This window comes from Battus philenor, unplaced genomic scaffold (assembly GCF_028537555.1).
Source record: "Battus philenor isolate CCGP_79_NKW_IND1 unplaced genomic scaffold, ilBatPhil1.0.hap1 SCAF_8, whole genome shotgun sequence".
Lineage (NCBI taxonomy): Eukaryota > Metazoa > Arthropoda > Insecta > Lepidoptera > Papilionidae > Battus > Battus philenor.
In genome coordinates, this window is record NW_027181748.1 from 12,867,631 (window position 1) to 12,884,997 (window position 17,367).

Here is a 17,367-nt window from a genome sequence, read left to right on the forward strand (position 1 = left end):
TCTGTCTCTTAAACAATAGAATTCCACATCTATTAAGTTCTAAAATACCACTCTTCTACAACTTGCAATTTATTTAAAATATAGCTGTTGCAAGTAAATATCAATCCCAAAATACCGCCTATTATCTTCTAAAGTGTATCATGAAATCGCTATTCGATGATTAACATCTAGAAGATTCTGGAATATTACTGCGGTAGTTTTGGAATATTGCGTTTAAGATATTTGCCAGTTTGTTTATGTGCACAATAAGGAAAAAATGAGCTGCAAAAAACCGACTATTGATAAATTTTAAGAAGCGTACGGCTGTCTGGTTTACAAAGACAAACGTTTTACTATAATTTGGAAGCACGATTTGAATTTTCGTAAGAATGCTTTCACTGGCAAGGTAAGTTCCCAATATGTTATAAGTTATAGGAAACACGATATAAAAAACCCCTGAACCACTTTTTCAAGTTCTAATTTTCTTCTCTTGTTCAACCCCTGTCAGGAGTGGACAATGTCTTTATTTATCTAATCTTTCGTCCTTCTCAATGTCTTTCATTCTTTCCTCTAATTAGTAGTGTTTCAAAGTATCTTTCATTCCTTACCATACTTTTCTTCCATGCTTTGTCATCTCACTTCCTTCGCCTTCCGTTCAGAGTTCTACAGTTTTTACGTCTATTATTTTTATCATTTGTTTAACAATTTGTTTATGCTTTTTATTATTTTCACTATTAAATTCTAATATTTATTTAAACCACAATTACATAATCAAGACGCAGTCTTCCGGTTCCGATTTTCCTTGTGGTTAAGGATATGACTCAATTAGGCTAATTAAACATCGACTTAGCTTAATGAAATTTTCCACTAATGATACTTTAACTAATGAAGATGTGACCTAATGATTAGAATCTCACATTATTGACATCTCTAGCTAACTTAGGTCGGTATGGCTGGACCTATGTACCACGAGATACTAGGAGTCCGAATAGAGGTATTTCATTATGCCTCAATTCAAATTCAAATTCAAATATTTTTATTCGATATAGCATTGATTACATCTTGTATCGCGATCAAAATAAATTTACCTTTTGTTCGGATAATTGGTACCTCAGATATGAAAATACGCGAAAAAAAACTGATCGAAATTATTAGAGGGACCGGAAAGTAATGTCGTTTCTATCGACATATTCTACAGCAAAATTTATTGATGTTTACCGATCCGATATTAAAAAATTGTATACTAGATGGGAAAAAGGTTGTTGATAACGAAGGCGAATATATTGTTGATTAGAAATAAAAACTTATTAAAGATGTAGTCGTGTGAATTTAACTTAAGAAAGCGACCTTACTTTCCCGCCGTCTAATATATTTTGATAGAACATAAAATAACATATTTAATCAACATTGAAATAAGCAAGAAAAGGACCAATATTTAGCCACTTCCGCACATGCAGTGGCAGTTGTGCAACAAAGTGCACCGCCCGCCAGCCCGCTGATAAATGTGCATGCGGCAAACAATGCGAACTACACAACTGCCACCGTCGAATCACTCAACACGTGTTTCACACCTCCACGGGGCATCTTCATGAGTTATATTACATCGATTAGTGCCAAACACAGAGTCTTGACTTGCACTGTGTTGCACGACTACCACTGCATGTGCGGAAGTGGCTAAATATTGGTCTTTTTCTTACTTAGGATGGACTTCCGGAAGGTAACGCCTGATTCTATTAAATGTTTAACATTGATATAGCGAGGGTGTTCTAGTGTCTATCTAAAGTCAATGAAACAATTTACTTCACAAGTTAACGTACACATTATATCTAAGGTGATTGTATGAAGCCATTTACACTGCGGTAACGCGCACACAAACGTTTTTAACAATTTTTAATAACAACCATAAAATAGGTAGCTTTGTGAACATTATTTAGGATCCTATTATATTAATAAACATGCCTTTGAGCCCCGTTTTACCCCATGCCAAGTGGCGATTACGCTGCTATTAAGAATCTATTAAAAAATTGCGAAAATTAGACAATTAAAGAACACAATAGCTCCTTTTAAATTTTATTTAAAAACCGTACATCTGCTGAGTGTCCGGGTCTTCTCAACAGATCAGCATTCAGAACTAGTGGTAACTTACTCTCGGACTGACTACAATGACCATAATCAACGATTCAAAAGTGTTCCACGCACTATTTTAATCAAGACATATTAAATTATGAACAATAATAATTAAATTATGTTTGTGTTATTTTTTGTCAAGTACAGTTTATCATTTCTTATGATTTGTAATTAGTTTTTCATGTGTGCGCAACGCTGTATTTCGAAAGGCGTCAATAGATGGCGCTAGTTGTTGATTGCCTGGCGGTAACGTTTGACGCGGGTAGTTACATAAAAGGGTTACCCTCAATTGAGTCGGTGATTAATTAATCAATAAGAATCAACGAACACCCGACACACATAACTTGAAATTAAACTTGAATTTCTATTGTTGATGTCGTCAAGTCATACAAAGCATAGGCCTTACCTAAAGAAATTTAGGGGGGGGGGGGGTATATATCATAATCACCACGCTTAGCAGGCGGGTTGGCGGATGCAGTGTAGTATTATGATACGCAGTGAACGCTGCTTTATCCCTTTATTTATTAGTCCCCCTTCTTCAAGAACTTTTTATACATATATATATATATATGGATATAAAAATATAAAGTGACACCAGAATACAATTGAACAAGTTTTTAAACATTTGTGCATGTTTATTGTTTTTTTTTTTTTCATTTAATATAACGTTTTTCCCTATATATATATATATATAACGTTATTCTAGGTGTAATTTCTTATGTCACTATCTTTTTTATGAAGAAATCTTTAAAAAGCATTAACTATTTTTTATCACAACTTCGGCTTGTACTTTCACTTATTAAGTTTACTTCAAGGGTGCAGTGGACCCAACCTCGACTTAATATGTCATTGATACAAAATCCAGAAATTTTCCGTTCAAAATTGAATTGAAACACTGACATACTTTCGGTTGCACAGATGCGTTTGATGCAAATTAACTTATCGTCTAGATAAAACCGGTTTTCACTACTAGCCATACACCTGACCTTCGCTCAATTATTCACTATTAATAAGGATCTTTTGTTTACAAGTGTCATAAACCTTCGTGTCGGTATTGATCAGAATATACATTTTATATACCCATACGATAATAGAAAAGGTCGCTTAATTATATATCTCAACCTGACCGCGTTGTATATCTCCATCGATTTAATCTAAGGAATAAAATGAACTCACTGTACCCGCTATTAGGCTCCATAAAGTCCTATTTGTAAGTCATATATATGATTCTAAAACAAACTACCAAGTGTAATATATTAAGCACGGGGTCTATCAATAGGCTTTTTAAATAAGGTATATATGTGAATATGTTCAAGATGTTTGTTGAAATGTTTTTTTAAGAAAAAAAAATTTGGTCAATTTTATACAATCATCGAAAAAATTATAAATTCCACTAAGTCAACTAACCATTATTAGTACTTCTACCTTTTCCATACAATAGTTGTTTCTAAGTGATTGCCTTGTGTAATAAGACCGCTCATTGTACTTTTTTGTATATTATTTGAAACTAAATGTATCCGTATGTGTACAATAAATAATATTAAATAAATAAATAAGTTTCTAGTTAGTTATTCTCAGTAGGAAGCGTTACGAAGTAACATAAACTTGATTTTACCCTGACGGTTATACATGTTTGTAATGAGGCAATATAATAAAACCATTTTGACTACAAAAATAATTATGGAGAGACGACAAATATTTATAAATGTTGTTGGTAGGAAACCGTAGATTCCCCGGCGGTATAGTGTCGCTTAAATCGTCCTGATTTCTAAAGATATTGACAATATATGATTCTTTGAAACTAAGTTGTATTGAAAATAATGTCGGTAATAGAGTTGTTAACATCACGCTGTCTAAAAATAATAAAGCACATGTAAATACTATGTACAGTGAAAACCCAGCGGTAGAAGACAAACTGAAACGCAGATCGCGGTTTTTTTATCATCTATATTAAAATTACGTTAAATATTTCCGAAATTATTTTTACTTTGTTCTTGCATGCTACAGTATTTAATAAGTCTCTTAAACTATTTAATACAAACTTTTTAAAATCATTGGTGTTTTGTTTGTTATCAACGTCGACCTAACAACTCAACACACTCACAGGTCGTGGATTTGATTACAGAAATACAACATTCTATAATTCACACCTTTTGCATTAACTTCCAATTATAATTATATAGGATTGCCATTGTTTTTGAACAATGGCAATCCTATATAATTATGATTGAACATGATATATAATGAATTATGATATAAAAAACTGTACAAAAACTTGTACAGTTGTATTCTGATGTCACTTTATATATATATATATATAAAGGTCTTGGAGAAGAGGGATTAATAAGTCAATTGCGTAACAATTTATCGTAAGATGTCAACAATAATTATCCTATAGTAGCCTATCGGTCGAGTGACCATGTAATGAGAATCAATATGATAATATAAATCTTGGAGTGTCTGCCAATGTTACTCTTTCTTCGTATCAAAGCCTTACAAATCTAAATCCTGCAGAAGATTATAATACTCTTAAAATAACAGACAATGATAATTCTAGTTTGTTAGAAAACACTGATATCGAGCCTAATGCATGTTACCATACAAATCTTTCTCCAAAGCTTTTAACTGTCAGTCAAAGTGAAGATCAATGTGGTGAAAAAGTTTGTGAATCTGAAAAAGTTGAAACTAATATTTCTGCAAGTCTTATAATTTTAAGTCGCGGGTTCGATTCCCGGAATACAATTTTATATAATTCACACTTTGTGTTAAATGCCGTTACTCACAAACTGATTTCCAAAGGTTAAGGAACTGCATTCTCTGCGTACCATAATACCACACTGCGATTACTAACCCGTCTGCCAAGGTGTGTTCTGGAATTGAGACAAATACCGACAAGCGCAGCATAGGACATTTAACGGGTTGAATAGACAACTTTGTCAAGGTCGTTGAAAGAAGATTGATGCAGGCAGCTTTCAATAGAACCTATTGAAAAACAATATTGAAAACACCAGCTTATGTCCACCTGGGGACGTTCTACGTATGATGAATAATGAAAATTGTTGTCACTATTACAATCGTCTGTCCTTTCTACTTACAAAAATACGTATGATATAGTAATGTCTTTTATACATACTCCTTCCTCTAGTGTCGGTGGTCAGGAATATTGCTAGACAAGCTATAATTGAACTAAGTTTGATAGAATACATATCTCAGCTGTTATATCTACTAATCTTCTTAATTATCCAAGGCATGTATCATCGCCGCCTTCATTGAATAAAGTAATGAGATGGAAAATCCAACTTTTCAGGACATATGAAAAATTCTATATTGGTTATATCTCAAACTTTTAGCTACATAAAGCAAAATATTTATAACAGCATAATTGTACAGTACCCGGCAATAAATATTGAACATCTACCTTTGGCGGCAACAATAAAAAAGACAATCTGCTAATTTCGCCTTCGTAGGGCACTATCTCTGTCTTACACCACCTATATGACGTTTTGTCAGTCCTATTTCGTGACAGAGATAACGCTCTACGAAGCCGAAATTAGCCAATTGTCTCTTTCCAAATGTCGATGTGCAATATTTATCGCCGGGATCTATTCTTAGCATGCCGAATAGAAGTAAAGTTTTAACCTCGTTTATTTAGAGAAAAAAAAATTCTTTGCCTATCTCCACTACTATAAACCAGAAAATTATGATAAAAAATTAGCAAGGTATATCGGAACTCGTGATTTGCAAATATTTAAAAATATAAGATAGAAATAATTAAGACTATTCTCATTTTATTCAATACCATAATATATATGTTATCACTTACTTTAAACTACTTATTTGTTTAACTTAATTTGTTAGTAATTAAATAATAATTTAATATTACTGTATTTACTCTGTCAAGCGCAAATTATTTAAAATTCATATGTGCTTTTCACACAATTTTTTGTCTCAATCAAGATCTGATCCTGAAAGCCAATGTTGTTACTGACCATGAATTATCAACATTCACTTGTACAATATCTTCTTTAGTCATTCATAACCTAAAGTAGTCTTTTAAAAGAGCTTAATCTAGACCTCAATCTGCTTGGAAGTAAAGAGATTTAAAATAAAGTTAAATGATATATCTCAGCCTCGATAAATATTTTCCAAGTGACACATTTAAAAGGATTGGTGTCAATATTTCAACAAACAAGCGAAGCCTTTTAACTTCTTGTGGAATGAGAATAAAGACAACATACACCAATACCTCACTTTGCGTCGTGGTTACGTTCCAAAAAAACACGACCCAGATTGAAACGCCGCAAAGTGAATTAAGATTTTCTATAGCAAACCATGTAAAGATCGAAGATAGGTTCCAGGGTTACGAAAACACTACTTTTTAAAAAGAAAATTGAACAATGTAAACATGGTACAACAATGGAAAAATATATACTCTTTTTGTAACAACACGTTAAAATTATATAAATTTATTATTCTCTTTTAAAAAAAGCACAACACTATGTAATTGAAACTGAACTCCAAAATTAGCAAAACAAAGTGAAAATAAAACTATTAAAATTGCGTTGATTTTTCGTTAGAAAGGGAATCTCCGAGTTTTGATGGCATGGCGCAATTAGAAACAAGTGTTGCCATCTTTTGGAAAAAAAAAATTCAAAAAAAAAATTAAAGACTCGAACACAAAACAATGCAACCTCGAAAATCTAACAAGTGAAAATTAGTGCTAATTAAGCAGCGACGCAACGAAATGACGCAAAGCGAGGTATTGGTGTACATCATATTACTTGATTTAAAGGAACTTTTTATTGAACTAGGCAGCAGCTGGTTAACTAACAAATATCCTCTCGTTTAGTATCCCTATCTCTTAGTGCCTAAAGACAAATGTCATCTAATGTTTTTTTTACTGGCCTCCTTTTTGGAGACCCTTCCTTACTTCTTTTCCCATTTTATACTTTTATTTCACTTTTTCCTTTCATCCTTCACAATCTATTACATTTTACTTCTGATCTTCACAATCTCTATCTTTCTTCACATTCAAATCTCCTGTGCATAACCTTCCTTCCTTCATCTTTATTCCTAGACTACAGTTTGGTACATTACTACAGTTTGTTACATTACCATAGTTCTGACTAATATGTTACCAGTAATTGTCAAACTAACGTGGTTCCACACTTAGGTTCTCTTTAGCATGCTCTACGAGTTTAAAAATGACATATGTAGACAGACAAAAATAACAGATTGATTGACAAGTTGAATAGGCAGTAAGCACATAACGCCCAGAACTTACCCATGATGCCTTCAAATAATTAATCAAAATATTTAAAATGTTTTCAAAACAATAACTAGTCAAAGTGTTCTCACAGCTTATAAATGGATTGCTCTAACTACTGCATTAAGGATCTATGTGGAGTAAAACACTGAAAAAGGCTTTACTGACTTTTTTAGTTCTCTGATCATGTTGCATTTGGAAATTAATAGGTTTTTATTACAAGTCTTCAAACCATTCTAATTGTGTTTTCAATATAAATGATCCAAGGTGGTAAATAAATAAATTAATCACCCTGAGAATGCTAATAACGTGACGCAGTTAGTACACGAGTACGTTGTAATCTCACACGTCGATAGTTTGAAAATGCAACAGCTCTAGAATAAAAAAAATCGAGTCTCTAAGCAAACTACACAATTTTTTTTTATTCTCAAAGGTTGTCATATGTATTGGCTAAAACCAATTTCCCAGCTGATTCTATTTTCAAAACAATATTGACATAAAATAAAAAATAATACTCAATAACAACCTCGTATACTGCATTGCCACATCTATTTATATAATAATATACTTCTGCAATACGCATAAGTTTTATGTGTTTTTTATAGTTTTACCTATAATAAAGAATAAAGTTTTACCTTAGTAACGTCCAAAGGATATTAAATAGAAAATTGTCAATAAAATAATAATAAATGTAAGGAATATAAATAGGTACATAAACTAAACAAAGTAAAATATAATAAAAATCAAAATTGTAAAAACTAGGGAACGTGGTGATGGATGACAGGTATTGGAAAAGAGGGAAAATGGAATGGAAGGGTAAGACAGACGAAATGTTAGAAAGCGAGGAATAGAATGAAAGATCTTGAGATGCATGGAAAAAGAGCTAAAAAAAAAATTTGTGAAAAAATTAATGAAAAAAAAAGTCCCTAACGCATAAATCGCTTAGGGGTACGAAAGGCCCCTTATAGCGGAGGCCATTAAAAAAAGGATATTAAATGTTGTATTATTTCATCTCAATTTACTGACGATCCAAATAGTTAATATTACAAGTTATCTACACATATCACCTCGAGGTGGCCCTTGAGCCTTATCTATCTATAGAGCGCCCTCTTAAACTATCTAAGAGCACGGCGGTCTCTCGGTCCGCTAAAACTGTAGTATGTAGCATCCCTTACAGAAGCTTCCCAGGAAGCCTTCGAACTTTAGTACCTTAAGAGGTTTTATGCTAACCTGCAATCTGCAAAAGCCAGTTGATCAGCAGTATAATCTTGTTCCAAAAACTTTATCAATTTAAATCATCTATTTTTATAAGGTTCCTGATTGTCTATGAATGATTTTAATAGAAAAAAATTGATGTAAAATTGCATTGAAACAAATAAATATAATGACTTGGAATACTTTTTCCATTTGACAGTTAGCTATAAACTTTGCGCGTTTGAAACGACGTTGCAAACTTCGCTGTGAATTTCGCGCCTTTGAAACTTCGCTGTGAACTTCGCGCGTTTGAAACTTCGCTGTGAACTTCGCGCGTTTGACAATTCGCTTGGACTTCACGCGTTTGACAATTCATGCGATGTAAATTTATTACAGGGGTTAAACATCTGCTTCACATCACAAAATTAATTAATTACTTGCATATTCAATCAATAAATAACGTTATCACTCTAGAATTTGCCACATTTTTTATTGAAATGCGACAAGCTAATAACTTCCGACAATACAGTCTGTCGGGACGGCTTTTATTAACTAAACAAAGTGACCAATGCCAGATCGTTTATATGTATGCACTGCTAAATGTTTGTTTCCTAAAATAAATAATGTACTGCGCTACATACATTGTAAAGCTGTTATGTTATATTTAAACATTGTCGTTTTTATTACCATCATTAGATACTGATACAGCTACATTGAAATTAAATATGTAATAGTAAACAAAAGGACAAAGAAACATAATTGACTTCGTTGACCTTAAGGCCCCTAGACCTCTAGTCTCACATCTACAAGAAACAAAAAATGAAATAAAAAAGCATGTAAACAATTTTAACAAAATAAATAGAAATGTATGACAAATTATGTATAGAATTGTTATGTATTAATAATGATAAAAATAAAATGTAAGAACAAAATAAATAAATAAAAAAATGAAATAAATGTACCTAGCCACCTTAGAGTAAGAAGATGATGGAAGAAAGACGGGGAAAGAAAGAAGGTATAAAATAGCAAAACGAAAGATATTGCGAAGGACGAAAGTAAAGAATAGAAGATATTTTGACGGGTGAAAGAGAGTGATTAATAAAGAAAATACTGAAAAAATTATTGAATAATAAAGTCCCTGATCCCAATAAGTTAGGGGTACGAGTGGCCCCAATAGCGGGGGCCATAAAAGAAGACCTCTAGTCTTTCGCTGATCGTAACAAAAATGTATACTCTGAACCATTACTACGGCAGCGGTTGAGTTGAATGATTTATTGTCGTCTCTGTCACCAAATTTACAGGTATATGTGCAATATTTTATATCCATATAATTTGAAAGAAGAGAATAAGTGAAAATACGTAGTTAATTGTACATCAAATAAAAATAAATGTTTTAGAAATAATAAAATAATCGAGAAATGATAGCCCAGCGGTATAGGACTCAAACTTGCGATTATAGATCGCGGGTTCTATTTCCGGGATCAATCTTATTTAATTAATATTTTCATTTATGATATAGCATCCTCTGCCTACCATAATACCACACTGCGATCGCCAACTCGCCTGCTAAGCTTGGCGATTATCGTATATCCCCTAAATAGATATATTTACCTATATAAATATAAAGATATCTTTGGGGGAGATCTATGCCTTGCAGTGTGCGTCTATGACTATGTATACATTTAAGCCCAACAGTGAACGATCTATGCTAGTTATGTTACTCATAGTATTTTTCCTCTTTCGAGATTTGCGACAATAAAGTCAAATTCAAATGTATATTTTAAAACGTCTTTTTCTTAAGTCATTTAAATGAAGTAAACTTGACAATTAATAAAAAAAATTAAAAACTTTAATTTTCCTTAAAGTTTAAGTCAGGTTATGGTAATGTCAATAGATATATTTAATAAAAACCACCTATATCTCATTTTCAAAATTTTTTAAGCACCTTTTTTTTATCATATTTCTTAATTTACATATTTTTACACGTGGTTTAGCATACATTTACGTACATTTTTTATCGTTTCTAATTATTTTGTTTAAAACAACATAAGGTCACTACTAATTTTGATTTAAAATATTATAATACATAACACAATTAATTTACCAGAATCATACGAAAGACTCAATCCTGAGTCAAAAGCAAATGACGTCATTAAAAACATTACACACTTTGTAAACTATTCAAGAGCAATAAATAATTCTTTAGGACGAAGATACACACACGTAAGAATATAATTAATCTCAGTTTTTAACCCTTAATAGCGAATGTTCACATTACTATTAGTATTTTTTTATAGGTTGGCTGTTCGAATTTTACTGTTGTATAATATTCTTTCCAACGACCCCCAAGCAAACAGTAATATTAAAAAAAAATCAATTTCGTAAATCGGGCTATTAAGGGTTAAGATTCAGACAAGACTAACTAAGCATTATCTGTCACCAACAAACATAAATTACCAATAAAAGGTACCAACGCATCGTCGTCATAAGGACGTGGTTTCAAATAACAGCCATGTACCACACCAAAACTTCAGTATCAAAGCAAAACCTTTCCAAAAGCATTGATTTTTCGCAGTCATTTTGGACTTTCACGTCAAAGATTACAATTAAAAACATCCTATATAACTCGTTATTACATTAGCTACCTGCCAGTATAATGAGCTGTACCTTTATCATTTTATAGCTTTTACACCTATAACCAATCACCCTGTATAACTATAGTCAATTTTGATACGAAGTTACATAAGGCACACTATTCATATGATACTATGTACTACAATTTAATTAAAATAACACATAATGTTTGAAATATATTTGATATAATCTCAACATCATACAATTTCTATTTCTCGTACATTCATGGTTCAGTACTTCATGAATAAATTATTATTTAACTACGCAGTTAACACAGGGAGTATGGTGCAATTATTAAATTTTACAAACTATATTAATTTAGACGAGACAAAAAATAAACATCTCCTGTTTCAAGGTTATGATCATAGATATATAAATATTTTTTTCCCTTTACCACCATAATGAAATACAAACACGCCTCAATAAATGTTAGTTTTTTTAGTACACCCCATGATGTAAAATTAAAAAGCATGGTATGTTTTCGCTTATTGTGATTAATGTTACCTTTTTAATTTTAAAACTTGTGACTTCCTTCTGACTTGTTCTGTTTCCGTCATGTATTCGCGTATCATTCTTGAAAACAAAAATAGTAAGGAAACAACGAAACAAAAGAGAGGCGCACGGCTGGGATTGCGGTTTTAACTTGAAACTAAATATAAATTTGTATCTAAAATCAAATCTCGTCGTATTTAATGGAATCAGGCGTTACCCTGCGGAAGTTTATCCTAAATAAAAACAGGACCAATATCTAGCCACTTCCGCACATGCAGTGATAGTCGTGCAACAAAGTGCATCGCCCGCCAGCCCTATAGTCTTTTTCTTTAGTACCGTTTATCGGAACGCCTACGCGGGAAAAGGCTTCCTCTGGCTTTTTTCAAGGCGTTTCTTCCTAAACTTTTTTTTCACTCTATTCACCCTTTCCTGAGCCGTATCGCCCAGAACAACTTTAACATACAATAATTGATATCATATAAACTTATTCACCACTACAAAAACTTTAACTTGCTTTTTATTACTAATGAATATGGCACGATATTTTATTACCAAACCAAACATAAAAAACGTCTATGGAATTTAACGCCAAGCAGCAACTTTTTTTGCGTCTAGAAAAAAATTCTATATTCAAATAAAAATTTCCATTGTCATTTACCAGACGTAAAGATTTATAAATTATTCAAATCAGTTATTTCGATACATAGGTAATTAAAAAAACAATTGTTGATTTGCCAAGAACACCCATCGGTAAAATATTGTTTTTAATATAACACATTAAGTATTACAATGCTATTTTGTAATAATTACGTAATACGTTGAATACAGAAATAGGAAAAAAACCTGACAGGTTAATATTTAAATAAATTTCTGAATAACATCTTGACAAGGTGGCTAGGTTGTCGAATGCTGGATTAGAAAAATCCATGGCGTGGGCCTATGTTCATCAGTGGGCATCCTGCGGCTAAAATGTTGATGGAGACAGCATCCTCTATTTATTTAGCAAAAAGGTATTTAAGAAATAATGTAATTACATTAATTGGAAACATATAAAGTGGTATAAAATAATTGTATTGAAGTTAAACATTGGAAATCTTTAATAAATATAAGATTTAAAAAATATATAGATATTAAAAATAAAAGAACAAAAAAAATCTTCACTTGAAAATTAGAATAAGTGGTTTACAACTGTTTTTTCGATACAAACTGATCAATATCAGCCGGTATTAATTAGGTACATACGTAGCTTCCTATTCGTGCATCGGTTAGTGTTTTTCCGTTGTCAGTTTCGATTGTTTCGGTATCGTATGACTAGGATTTTATTATATTTAATTTTATAACGATATATTGATAAGAGATAATCGATAAAATATATTCAATTTTAGAAATATTTGACGGGTTGCATAAGCATATTTAACAAGCCCAGTGTGTTGTTGTTCATCCGTGTTCTAACTTATTTAGTAGTTTTAGTTATCGGTTTGGGAGGCCGCTAAGCTATAAGATTGGTTGGGCGGTCGCTCTGTAGGGTTACTAGGCTTGGACAGTCACTTAATACGTTTATAATATTTCCATAAGCGTCAGGAAGTGCCGAACTATGATATCAAAACGGTTGCCAACACCGAGCTAAAAGAGTCTAAATCTACGCCAGTTTTCGGCTGGCATAGTTGAGCCGCGATATCTAAACAAAGGACTGAGACTTACTATCGTAGGTCACGGGTTCGGTTCCGGGGATAAAACCTTATTTAAAACACAAATTTTGTATTGATTATATCAGGGATGAGCAACCCGCGGTACTCGAGGCATGTAAAAATTCAGTTTTTTTTTTTAAAAAACCGTGAATCAAGGCTTAAAGGATAACAAAGGGTCTAATTAGTTTTGAATATCTTAAATACAAACATATTCCACCTTGTATATGTACTTTATTTTCTTCATGGCCTCTTGCTTTTGAAACTGCGGCCCTCCGAGCAAAAAAAGTTGCTCACCCCTGAATTATATAATATTGCCACTGCTCACAAGCAAGTTTCTAAAGAATGGGCAGTGGCGTCCTCTGCGTACCATAATACATTACGATCAAACTGCCTACGACGATTATGATATATCCCCCTCATAGATACCTTTAAGGGACGAGTAGCCTTGCACATGCCTTATAAACTGATACACTTCCACTACATAATACAGGCATAGTCTTCCTCAAAGATCGCCACAACCGGTTATGCGCTGCCCGCATCTAGTGACTTCTTTCGATTTTGACTATGTCGTAGTCCTCCTAGAGCACTGATTCCCAAAGTGGTCTATATCGACCCCTAGGGGTCTATGACAACCTGCAAGGGGTCTACGTCAGCGAAAAAAAATTGGGGGTCCATGAAATGAAAATGGGGGTCTACGATAGTGGATCTAAACACATACACTGACAATACCTATTTACTTACATCATAAATAAATCAATCAATATCAAAACATTTATATTTTTTATAAAAGTACCTATGAAGTAAAAAAATATTATAAAATTGTGTAAGTTGTAGGATGTTGGTATTCGCTTTGTGGTCGCAAAACATTTTGAACTTGTAAAAACCTGAGAGTCGCAGTCTCAGAGCTTAGGTAAGTAGGGGGTCTACCCAACACGGAAAAACATGGCAAGGGGTCTACGACACAAAAAAGTTTGAGGAACTCTGTCCTAGAGGCACCCAGTATATACCGACACTTGAGTGCCTCTCGAAAACCTTCCAGTTCCCAATATACTAGGTCATTAAAATACACCTAACCTCTGATTTACATGGTGCTAGTTTTACACGTTTTCGTTTACACGGTTTTCACAAAAAAATCGAAGCAATTGTTAATAACCGATTTTAATACCATCTCTCATAAAGTAAATATTTACCTTCGATACCTTCGATTCCGAAAAAAAGAATGAGAGTAATTTCTGAGTGATAAAGGATAACTTTTCGTTTTATTTTTTGTTCTTCTGTTTAATGTATTGTAATTAAACAAAAAAGTGTTTCCGTAATATATTAAATATTTTAACTTGTCAATGCATTTTATTTTTATTTCTGTGTACACCTTAAAATATTGAAAAATTGAGATATCTGTTAAATAGCAAAATTATGCATTTTCTGCAAGCTTTTCTATTTACACGTTTATCTCAGGAACGTATCTACCGTGGAAATCGGGGAACAGGTGTATATACTCTGGTCTCATATGAGCCGACAAAGAAAACGGGTATGGTGGAAAGGATTACAAATAAAACGTGCCGATCACCGTTAAGATACTTCAATGTTGATTATAATACATATCTCAGAATATTCAACAAACTTTTACAAATCTGAATATTAATCAAAGATATTTAATGGAATCAGCCGTTACCTTGCGGAAGTCCATTCTAAGTAAGAAAAGGACCAATATTTAGCCACTTCCGCAAATGCAGTGGTAGTGGTGCAACAAAGTGCACCGCCCGCTGATAAATGCGTATGTTTGCCGCAGGCTAAATATTGGTCCTTTTCTTAATTAACCAAGACTTTGAGAAGCAACGGTGAAGGTTTTGTAACGTAACATGATGTGATGTTGAAGAGGGTTTCAGATTCAGAAAAGTAAATAACATGTGACGTATTTCACAAACGGCCTCCAACACTCTGCTTTTGCGATATTACATAACAAAATATCACAAACACCTTACATATAAAGTACTTGCAGTTTTTATTGATGCACAGTCGTAAATGTTTATTTGCAAGGTCCAATATCTATAGTACAAACTTGGATTTAACAAGCCATCGATTTAATAAAAATGCCACCGTATGTCTAAGGCTTATAATCCTTTTTAATACTGAACTTCAAGTTCAAAAGGCTTCAATTAATGAGTAGGTAATGACTTCAAACTTTACCAGTATATAAAGTTTTATTATTTTTCTTCATATTTAACACTAATCATACCAACACTTATTAGATACCTAGTTTACCATAGCGGGTCAAATGACCCGAAATTTACGTTTCCTACTTTTATGTATGAAATGTGGATGTTGGAAAGGAAATAAAAATATAATGATAATAAAATATGTATTATAATTATATGAAATAGTATTTTTACAATTTCTATTTCAAACGCAAATAATAAGAGTTGTTTTTATACATCACATTTTTTACACATAAGTGTTTCCGTCGCACATTTCCCGCAAACAAATTTTTTACAATTGAAGCAAATTTTATTAGTTTTATTTTCTTTGCAGTATCCTATTTGACACCTCTTACGTTTATTAGAATCTGTAACAGGGTTAGGCAACGATCGTTTAGTATTTGCTTTTTCTTTTGGTTGTTCACGGGCAACTCGAAAATCGTCAGCAAGTTCTACTGCTAGCTTGAGTAAAAAATCTTGTCACGAGATATTATCTCCTGTCGTTTGCTTGTATAAAATCCAAGCGTTTATACCAGCTAAATCAAGGATATTGAAAAAAACTTGGAGTGGCCATCTGCAAGACGTAGACTTTGTAGTAAATTTTCTCGCCATTTGATCGGTCATCTCTACACCAAATTTGGTTTTATTGTAATATGAAACAGTTTCAGGTAAACGCTTATCATTATTTTCTATTGATACAAATTTATGTTTAGAACTAAGTAAAAGTACCTTTTTATTTGGCTTGCTTTTATAAATTGTAAGAGTACAATTATCAGAAGTAAAAATTTTCGAAGAAAATCTTGCCATGTCACCTTTATTTTGCTTTGCAATTAGTGGTAGCTCCCTTTTGTTTGAGCGAATGGTTCCAACTAGAGTAGTTCTTTTTGCTAGAAGTTGTATGGCTAGGGATTTGCTTGTGAAGAAGTTGTCTGTGGTCACAGTTCTTCTGCAACCCGTAAATGGCTCGATTAGCTTGAGTACAACATATTCAGAGAGTTGTACTGAAGAGGGTCTATTTTCATCTTTTCCTAGATATGGAAATGCATTTATGACGTATTTGCTATCGACGTCCGATGATTATGATTCATCTTCACCGATTTCCGAAAACTCTTCTCCAATATCATTTATATCTTCTAAGAATTTGGACTGTCTCGTTCGTTTCGACATTTTATGGGTAAATAGTTACCTGTATCACTAATAAAGCTATCAAAATAAAATGTAAACTATGTACCAAACGTTTCTTTTTTTGCTACCTTTTTTACACAAAAATCTAGTTTAAAAAAAAATATTTATATTTTCTTGAATTATTCTCAGCTATTTTGATTGAACTACTTTACGTAACAGCCTTCGCATACATTTGCAGTTTACTGAATACAATAAGATAAGCAATATGTATTGATAAGCTTATAAAAGAAAAAAAATGTTCTCCGGGTCAAATGACCCGAAGTGGTAGACAACGGTATACGACAGTTATTCTCAAAATAAACAAAACAAAAAATCATAAAAATAGTATCAGAACAGTAGACTTAATTAGTCAGAAAAAGTCAGTAAGTTAAATTTGGAGAAGTAATAAGATAATATGTGCATTATCAATGCAAAAGTCCAAAATGGGTCATTTGACCCGTTATGGTATGATTAGTGTTAATTCACATTACGCAAAACATATTTTACAATTTATGTTTAGTTCCATGATACATTACTGAAAACCATTATCAATATAACAGGTATAATGAAGATACTTTAGTAAATTTTGAATGTTTTTAGAATATAACGTGTAAAATTAAGTTTTATA

General features: G+C 32.4%; 1 protein-coding gene across 2 annotated transcripts in view; it reads right to left on the minus strand.

Annotated features, from left to right (window-relative positions):
- The window catches only part of qm (quemao), a 38,005-nt gene that overhangs the window by 12,572 nt on the left and 8,066 nt on the right, over nt 1-17,367 (minus strand). The window contains exon 3 of one of the 2 annotated variants that reach the window (XM_068775402.1): nt 11,705-11,773. The exons of the other annotated variant lie outside the window; for it this stretch is intronic. Coding sequence (XP_068631503.1) covers nt 11,705-11,773 — 69 coding nt within the window. The remainder of the gene's footprint in view (nt 1-11,704; nt 11,774-17,367) is intronic. 2 annotated transcript variants of the gene reach the window in all.